The following is a 9,643-nucleotide window of genomic DNA, read 5'->3' as shown; positions in this document are numbered from 1 at the left end:
TCACCTGGCCACGACCCCTGGGTTCTGGAGACCCGAGTCCTGGAACTGGTTTGCTGTATGATCCAGGGCACGTGTCTTATTGTAACCTCTCTGGGCCTCAACTTCCTTGTCTTTCCAATGGGAAGAGTAATCCCTACAGCCCTGTCCTGCAGTCAGAGGTATGGCAGAAAAGATGAGCAGATGAGAAGGCTGTCAGAAAGTGTGAAGTGCAGGGGCCAATGCAGAGGATTGTTTTGAAAGTTTTTTCTGAAAGCCTGGGTGCACCAGATCAGTGCCCCTGGGAGCGAGGGCCCGAGCTGCCCACTGCCTCTGGATGTGAGGGCTACAGGGGACTCCCGGACACCCCCTTCCCTCTCCCTCTCCCTCCCCCTCTCGGAGGTAGGGAAATGGCCCAGGCTGCTTAGTGTTAGCTCACACAGCCACCCTCTCCTGCTCCCCCACATCCTGCCAGTCACCTCCCAACAGCAGGAAGTGAGATCTCCCTCCGCCTGCCGGGCCAACAGGAAGAGGCCAGGATGTACTACACAACCCCTGACTGCCCCAGACATAGAAACTCCCAGTTAACCCCTGAGCAGGTCCCAAAGTCCCATCCTCAGTATGGCAGCAGGGAAGGAAAGCCGGTCTCTTGCTCTGGCACTTCTATAACTGACTTTTGCAAGCCTTTTCTTCTCTCTGAGCCTCAGTTTCCCCATCTGTAAAATAGAAAAGTCTGTGATTCCCAGACTAACTCCAAACATCACTGAACTGCTGGGACTCTCGAACAGGGTAAGAAGGGTTCCAAATGCCACTAGAAATAGCAAACGGTCCCTGTAGTCCCTGCATTGCCCCATCTAGGACCATGAACAGATCAAGTGCTTAGAACAGGTCAGTGGAAATGGGTGGAGACAAGTGGACCTAGGTTCAAATGTGTATGACCTTGAACTGGTAGTTCATCTCTCGTTGTCTCAGGCTCATGCGTCAAAAGCAGGATAATAATGGCGCTTGTCTCAGAAGGCTGCTGCAGGGATTAAATGGAATCAGAAGCATACAACGGTAACCCTTATTAACAATCTTGCTTGTGAATCAAAAATGAGATGAATGAAACAGTTTGTGCCCTCAAAGACTTAACAGTTGTGGCAAACAGGATTCACTTCTTTTGAGCCATCTCCAGTTGACCAGCAGGGGCTGCCCTGGAGTGATGATTATAAAAATCAGATCTACTCCTAATGAAAAAGAAATTGCTTATTAATGCCTGTCAAGGGACAGGAGGTGGGGCGGGGGATGTGGAAGCCGGTGTGCAGTGCATATGCTGACACTGATCTGATGAGAGACAAAGACAAACAGGCAAAGAACTTTGATACAAGGCAAACAACTTGATTGGGGAAGGCAGAATCAGGAGCCATTCACCAAGCCTGTGGACTTCAAGCCAAGCCTTGAAGGGCATGTGGACAGGAAGGTCATTCTAAGCAGAGGGAGCATTCAGTGCCTGGGATGCAATGTTTTTTGCTACTAAGAATAGACTATCCAATCAAAGCTGGCTTAAACAATAAGGAACATTTATTATCTCTCAAGACAAAAAAAAAAAAAAAGTCCAATGGTGAGTGATTTTAGGGCTGGTTAATTGAGCAGCTCAGAAATGACATCAAGTTCCTTACATTTTCTGCTTTGCTGGTATTATAGGCTGAATTGTGTACCCCCAAAATGTTGAAGCCCTAACACCCAGTACCTCAGAATGTGGCTGTTTTGGGAGATAAGGCCTTTGAAGAGGTGATTAAATTAAAATGAGGCCATAGAGTGGGTTCTAATCTAATCTGATTGGTGTTCTTCTAAGAAGAGAAAATTTGGATGCACAGACACCAGGGGCAGGCACGCACAGAGGAGAGACCATGTGAGGACACAGTGAGAGAGAATGCCACCATTTGCAAGCCAAGCACGGAACTGCGTAAGGAACCAATCCTGCTGACACCTTGAAGTTGGACTTCTAGCCTTCAGGATTGTGAGAAAACAAATTTCTGTTAAGTTACCCAGTCTGTAGTATTTTGTTCTGGGAGCCCCAGCCAACTAAATACAGCTGGCAAGAGGGCTGTGGCGGTTGTAGAAACAAGCAAGAAAGACATGAAGCCATTCATCATTATCCTGCTTTTGATGCTATCAACCTTTGATGAGGCCAGGGTTTCCCCTTCTTGGGTGTCTTTTTGTTGAGAAGGAAAAACTTCCTCAGAGATTCTTCAAAAGACTTCCCTCAGGAATCAAGGGGCCAGGTATATTAGCCAAGATATATTTCATCTGTAACAAAGGCCCCAATAACAGTGACTTAAATTTAAACAGAAGTTGATCTCTTCCCTCACATAAGAAGTCCCGGGCAGGTATGGCCACTCCATGTGTCCAGGACCTAGGGGCTTCCTGTCTTACTGCTCCACCATGCTAGGGTTTGGTCTCAACTTCAAGATGGCTCTCCACACAGCTAAAGTCCAGCCCTAGAAAGGGTAAACCAAGCCAGGGGAGAGCACAGCTCCTCCATCTAAAGGGATGACCTGGCAGCAGCACAAAGTTCTACTGTTCATATCCCATTGGCCAGAATTTGTTTCCATGGCAATGCCTAATTGCAAAGGAGACTGGGAAATACAGTCTTTTATTCTGAGTTGCCATGTGCCCAGCTAAAAATTCCTTTATAGAAAAAAGGTGAGCATGGATACTGGGGGAATTGTGTCACATGATACTGCCCCCACCAATCCTCAGGGGAATTATCTTGGGCCAATGGTTCTCAAACTTGGGTGTGGATCAGAATCACCTGAAAGGTGATTATAAAAACATGCTGCTCCCCACCTCAACACTGGCTGATTCAGTAGGTCTGTGGTGGGGTCTGAGAATCAACAGTTCCAACAAATTTCCTGGTGATGCTGATCTGGATACCACAGCTGGAGAACTACAGTCTTGGGCCAGTCACGACTTGCCTCCAGGTAAGAGCTACATTCCCTGAGCACTTGGGATGGGGGCTCCTAGTAAATAGGACTCTACCTGCATGGAAGAATGGTGAGAAAGGCCTTTGGCTGGCAACCAGGAGAGGCTCACAGAAACAGGAAGATGGTGGTTTGGAGAAGCTTTGAGGTGAAGCTATGATGGAGGTGAGGATCAAGAGGAATTGGGGTTCAGGTTGTGAAAAGTCAGCATCAGGCAAAGGGTTTGATCTTGCCAACTAAGGAAGGTTGCTAATCATCTGGCTCTACAAGGGTTAAGTCATAAGCCACTGCAGCTGCTGACCTTTGACACACCCTGAAAGGAGTGCAGGGCAGAGATCAGGAATGAGGCACTCTGCACTCTGGGAAACTGGCAGAATGGGCCTTCCGATAGTTAGATATTTTCAGGAGAAATTTTTAATGAACCTAGATTCTTGTATCTTCCCATACTTAGAAAAGCACTGATACCATTAATTAAGATACCTGTTCCTCAAGGCTAGCAGCAACCTTCTGTGAGATGTATACTTGGTTGCATATACCTCCTTCACCAAAATCGCATTATATACTAACCTCTCACATTACCTCTTTGGAACAGTTTCTCAGCATTATCTAAGAGACTGTCTCCCGGGCTAGAGTCCTCAGCGAGACACTGAATAAACTTGTCTTTTTTATATTGTGCATCTTTTTATCAACAGTCTGTATCCTGAAGGCCCTGGGGAGCCATGGGAGATTCTAAAGCCAGGAAATGCCATGATCAGATTTGGGGGAGGATGCATTAAAGCAGTGGTCCTCAAAATGAGATTCTCAGACCCCCCTTGCACCAGATCCTCTGGAGAGCCTTTAAAATTCAGATTTCCAGGCATGCTCTATCTACCCTCTGGTTGTGGAGATGGAAATCTGCCATTTTAAGTATGTCCCCTCTAATTCTGATGCATTTTGAAGTTTGAGAACCACTGGATTAAAGGGTGGAAACACTGGAGGTAGGGAGATCTTTTAGGGGCAATACCCACCCTGAGGGCAGGGATCATATACGGTTTTATATCTTTCTTGTTCACTATGTCTAGAAGAGTGTCTGGCATGTAGTAGGTACTCAAAAAACATTTGTTTTAGTGGCATTAGGAGTTCAGTCTAGGTCCTGACTTTGTCATGGACTCATTCTGTGACCTCTAGCAAGTTTGTCTCCAATCTTTTTTTTTTCACTGTATAACTACAAATTTTATTCAGAAATCCATCTTTGGTTTTTTTGTTGTTTTTTTTTTTAAAAAAAAAAATTCCATTATGAACTGGTTTGGTCAATCGACTACAACACTTTCTAGCAGACATACGTAAAAACGGCATGGCTCAGAACCGCTCCGATCTCTCCCGATCTCGCGACCGCCTTCTGTCGCGCTCCGGTCGCCCGCCGCCGCCGCCGCCACCTCGGCCGCGGTCTCTCGACCGAGAGCGACGCTCCCGGGACCGGGACCTCGACCTATGCGTCTTGCGAAGGTGCCCGTATAACTCCCGCCGCAGCTCCCGAGAAATGGGCTTCAGATGCATGAAGTTGCAGAAGCCTCCTCGCGTGCACTCCCCCATCTCGGCGGCAGGCTTCTCTGAAGTCGGTCACAGGGAAGAGCTTGGCGTGGGTGGGCTGCCCGTTAAACCAGCGGTTGTTCAAGTCAATCACGGCCTTTTCTGCATCCTCTTCACGGCGAAACTTGACGTACACATACCCAACGAGGTGCTCTCCAAGGTTTTCACAGACGTTCATCTCCTTCACCTCCCCGTACTTCTCCATCTCCGTGAAAAGCTCCTCAAAAAACTCATCATAGTGCTCCTGCATCTCGACATCGCTCACGGAACAGTGTGAGCCGTCAGCCGTCTGTGCACTGTTTTGGGGATTACGATAGATGTTTTGAATCAAGATGGTCTGGCTAAAGGTCGGTTTGTTGTGCAGCCGAGAGCATCTGTCTCCATGGCGACACGCTCGGATCTTGAAATAAAATGAGCAGTCGACTTTGTCTTTCTCGGTTCCGAAGATGGAGTCCAAGTACTCCGCCATTTCTCACCGGCAGCCACCGCCAACACTGCTGCCAACGCCGACGACCCCGTCCGACGCCCGGCGGAATCCAATCTCTTTTTTCCCGTATCTGTAAACGAACAATTTGAAGATAATCCCTAAAACTTTAAGCCCCACCCACCATTCTGGTTGATTGATTGAGGCTCTGTCCAATCAACAGGGAGATTGGTGTACTGCATGATTCTTCCAATCAAATACTTTTGTCTCTTAAAGGAGCCACAGGGTTTGGTGCAGAGAGTATCCTTCCTCCCTGCTTCCTCCTTCCTCATCTCCTTCCTCTGGCCCAAAATAGCCAAAACAATAGGACACAAACAGAACGTACTGAAATGACTTTTAATATCTCATGTCGCAGCAAAATTAAAAATATACAAAAAGTTTGTGGTGTACAAAAGAGTCTCAGTACAGAAGTCCCAGCTTGGGGCCCCTTCCCCCTCCTGGGGGAAGGGCAGAGGGGTGAGTGGGGTCGGGACTGAGAGTGGCACAGATGTAGTAAATACCAGGAGGTGGGACCAGGACTGGAAACACCGGTGAGCAGAGGGTAGGGGCCGATTAGGGAGGGAAGAAAGAACCTGGAGGGGAGAATCACCTAGAATTGTGCTGAGGAAGGGAAATTAGCCCCTCAGGCATGGCTAGTGGTTCCTGGAGTGGGAGAAAAAGTGGAAGCGAGAGGGCATCAGGGCTGGGGGTGTTCTGGTGGGACCCCGAAGAACCTTCGTTGTGTGACCTTCCGATGGCTGCCTCTCTGGGTCTTCTCCGTCAGTAAAATGGATGCTGGATGATTAAATAGATTCCCAACTTGGGGTCCCAGACCCTGCCTGACTGTGGAGGCAGGAATGGGGGCCTACAAGTGCTCTTGAGAATTGTGTATTAAACGCTCCAATAGAATACAGATATTCCCCCCACCCTTAAGCCCTAGAAGCTCACCCAAGGCCTTGGAAGCATTTGTCTGCAATCAGAAGCTCAGCTTGAGTTAATTTAATGAGGGAAAAGTAATTATCCTTCAAGAAGTGAGGCTTGTTTGGGAGAAAAATCTCCCAAACTATAGGATCCTCGGGGGTGAAAATACTAAGATCCCAAACGACAGGATGCTCTGGGAATCCTTCAGGTCCCTGCCAGCTAGTTTATGAAAAAAGCCATTGCATTTGGGGGCTGTTTATACGGTGTCCCTCCAAGTTTGGTTGTTTAGCCCAGAGGAGACAGGCCTGGTTCGGATTCTGGGATGTGGGTTAGAGGGAGATGGTAGAATATCCTTTTCCTACCTGACGCCTTTCTCACCCCTTTTGTTTCAAGCTACCCTCCACTCTGGGATTATTGCAGGTGTCCCAAGGCCCCCACCCCTTCAGCCTGGCCTAGGGCTGCCCTTACAACGATTGTGCATAGAATAAAGGCCAGGATTGCTGGGGAGGAGGCAGCCCCCTTCTTGCTGGGGGAAGGCCAGGCACAAGAGGACCATCCCCCTCCCCTTGGGAAGTTTTCTCCTTCCAGGAACCAGGCCATCCCTAGACCAGGCCTTCGTCTCCCACTTCCACAATTTCCTACTCTTCCTCCCCTTGCCTCTACCTGGAGCAACCAAGAACCCAGGAATGTCCTAGTCCCTTCCCAACCAGAAGGGCACATTAGAGTCTCTTTTTGGTCCAGCCCCAGTCTCAGAAGCCTCCTCTGGCTGGGAAGGGGGATCAGAGATTGCAGGCCCCACCCCCACTGCTGCCCACGTGGCTTGGCACTCACTCAGTCTTTTTTGTTGAGACATCACAAAGCACAGTACAGAGATTTGTAGCTCCTCCCCCACAGGCCCTATCTACAGCTTTATCTGGGAGGGAGCCATCCTGGGGTTACCAAAGGGTGGCATGGCCCAGCACAGGGGGGGGGGCAGTTGGGTCCTGGCTTTCAGTCCTCATCCTGTACCTGAACTCTCCCTGTACCCAGTGCGGGCTCCTAACCAGGGGCCCCCAGATTGAAGACCCCAGCCCTTACCCTGCTCCCCATGCCAGGCACTTGAGGAGCCTGTAGTCCTTATCAGATGATGGTTCCCAAACCAGGCATCTTGTGGATGCCCAGACCTCCCTGGATTTTTTGGTTGAGAGGGCTTGGAGCCAGGCGGTGGGGATTTAGAGTTGGACTAGAAAAGTCTCAGAGGAGTTTCCAGATTCTCCTGGGCTTCCCAGAACCTTATCAACGTTTTGCACCAGAGGTTTCAAACTGGTGGTGCACGGGTCAGATATGGGTGGTTAGTTTGGCACCTGTACTTCTATTTTCATTAACTGAAGGCATTTGAATTTGCAACCCAGGCACCACTGCCCCAGAAAACCTTCTCCCCACTGCCTGAGGTTTCTATGAACTCCAAATCCAGGTGATCTCCAAGGGAAGGACCCATGGGACTTTAGCCCTTAGGAGGGCATTGGGGCCACCAGGCAAGACTTTTCCTGGATGTTCCTAGCCCCCTTGGTCCTGATCCTGAGACCTGGATATTCTCTAGGTCTTGCCCTCCCTGCCCTCTGCTTTCCTCGACTCTCATGGGTGACATGACTCTGTGGGACACAGGTGTAGCAGGGAGCTAGCTGGGGGTAAGGCAGATATGGGGGAGACACAAGGATGAGGCAGATGAGAAGAGGGGACCAAGAAAGCCTTTCTTGCTGGGGAGTCCCCTGCTGGGGAGGGGTGGGGGTCTGTGCTGTCCAACCTGGGTGATAGTTACAAGGCACGTGGTACATCAGTGCATGGGGGTGTGATGAGGGGTGTGTGGTGCCTGGAGAGGTTTTGGGAGCACAGACAGCAGCCTGGGGCATCAGTTCCAAAAAACGGAGACAGAAGTCAGCCCTGGGAATGGGGACATGGTCTCGTGGGGATCGAGATACTGAGGGTAGAGTAGGTCTGGCATATTTGGTACTTAGAGTGTCCTGTTCTCTTCTATCCTGGGCAAATAAGATGGACCCAACTCCCTCTCATCCCTGGGAAAAGCCTAACTCTACCACATACTTCCTATGTGGCCTTGGGCAAGTCCCTGGCCCTCTCTGGGCCTCCATTTCTTCTCTATAGTAGATGGGGAGGGCAGGTGGCTTAGGGGGCCCCAAGGGCCCCTCTGGGCTGTGGTTCTAGAACTTTCTCTCACCACAAGGACCCTGAAGGGATTCTGGGAAGGACTGAGCAGCCAGGCTAGGTTGGGGGACACGGAATGGGGAGCAGGAGGCAGGGACCCAGGTGTCCAGTTCTGGCACGGAAGAGAGAATGGCTGAGGTAGATTGTGTCACAGGAAGGAAAATAAAACAGCTCGAATGGGATGGTGTCACTTTGCCTCTCTGACACCTCCAACCCAGTGAAATCAGGTGGCTGGCAGGGACAAGATGAAGTGGGGGACAGGCCAGCAGAGAGAGGGACCTCAGGCTTGGGAGGGATAGGTTCTGAGCTCCTAGGCATAGAGGAAGCGGGGAGTCCTTAAGGGGCTGAGACCTTTCCTGAGGGTGAGAGGCAGAAGGGGCCTGCAGCCCTCTCCTGCCACTCTTTGTGACCATTCTGGTGCTCAGGTGTCCTTGCAGGCAGAGGTCCTTGAGGAAAGTTTTGTAGGATTGAGGAGATGTGGGGGTGGGGGTGGAGTAAGGTCCAAAACCTTGGCCGTGGCTTCTCGGACAGCCTCAAGCCACGCCTCAGCACTGCCAGCTCGTCCCTACTCTCTGGGCAGCTCCTGGAGCTGTCAGGACTCCCAGCTCCCACGGAGGACATGTAACCTTTCCTTCTAGGATTCGGGGGGTGGGGGCAGCCAGATGGACCATCCTAGGACACTGCGGAGTAAAATAACTTGCCAAGGCTGAACTTCATGTCACCTCTCTGAGCCTCAGTTTCCTTCTCTGTCAGATGGATTGATAACACCTCTCTTATAAGGATGTTGGAAGCAAGGGAGAGTTTAAGTGAAACAATACAGGTGAAAACTCTCAGCATGGTCAACCCAGGAGAAATGGTCAGTTGGATCTGGGTCCACATTCTCAATGCTCCTGTCTCACAAAGGGGCATAGAATTTGGTCTCTGAAGACAGAGGAACAGAGGACAAGGAGGATGGGGGAACCCACCAGAAAGAGCCTGGGTCAGCCTTAGGCTTCCCTCACCACCCATCACCTTGAGGCCTGATTCCTGAGGCGTCTTAGGGATCAGGGAAGTAGAAGAAAGAAAGAAGGAAAAATGTTGACGGGAAGGATGCGCACACCATCTCGGCCTGTGTGGGTGTCTGCACAGTCACCCATGATGCAGGGGACGGGCAGTGAGGTGACTTGTGTCTCAGGTGTGATGTGTGCTTTTGCGTTTGGTTGTGTGTGTGCATGCGCAGTCCTGCCTTCTCGGCCTTTGGAGTCACCCCGCACCCTGAGTGTGGCCCTCTCCAAGCACCCTCAGCAAATTCACTATCACCCATCACTATCAGATGGGGCAGCAGGAATCTAGGACCTTGTGAGACTAGCTGCCACTCTGGGCCTCAGTTTCCCATCTGTAATAACCCAAGGGAGGCTGAACCAGAAAGGGTTAAGTGCCCTTCTAATTTGCATAGTCTAGGATTCTTATGTCTACCTCACCTCAGCTCAGGTCTACATCTGTCTTTAATATGACCTGCTGTGCCCTCGCAGTGAACACGCCTTGGTAGGCATGGGGGGAGTGGAAACTTGAC

The 9,643-nt window shown here is 50.4% G+C and overlaps 1 protein-coding gene across 1 annotated transcript; it reads right to left on the bottom strand.

The window, feature by feature from the left end:
* Positions 1–4,123: 4,123 nt before the first annotated feature.
* On the bottom strand, positions 4,124–5,206 carry LOC102507415 (splicing factor U2AF 35 kDa subunit-like). The gene is given in 2 exon segments (XM_032462085.1): positions 4,124–4,518; positions 4,520–5,206. Coding segments are annotated over 2 exon segments (699 nt in total). The 5' UTR covers positions 4,978–5,206; the 3' UTR covers positions 4,124–4,277.
* Between the last annotated feature and the right edge of the window lie 4,437 nt (positions 5,207–9,643).

This window comes from Camelus ferus, chromosome 19 (genome assembly GCF_009834535.1).
Source record: "Camelus ferus isolate YT-003-E chromosome 19, BCGSAC_Cfer_1.0, whole genome shotgun sequence".
Lineage (NCBI taxonomy): Eukaryota > Metazoa > Chordata > Mammalia > Artiodactyla > Camelidae > Camelus > Camelus ferus.
The sequence above is the reverse complement of the archived record's forward strand: the minus strand, read 5'-3'. Positions and strand labels throughout refer to the sequence as shown.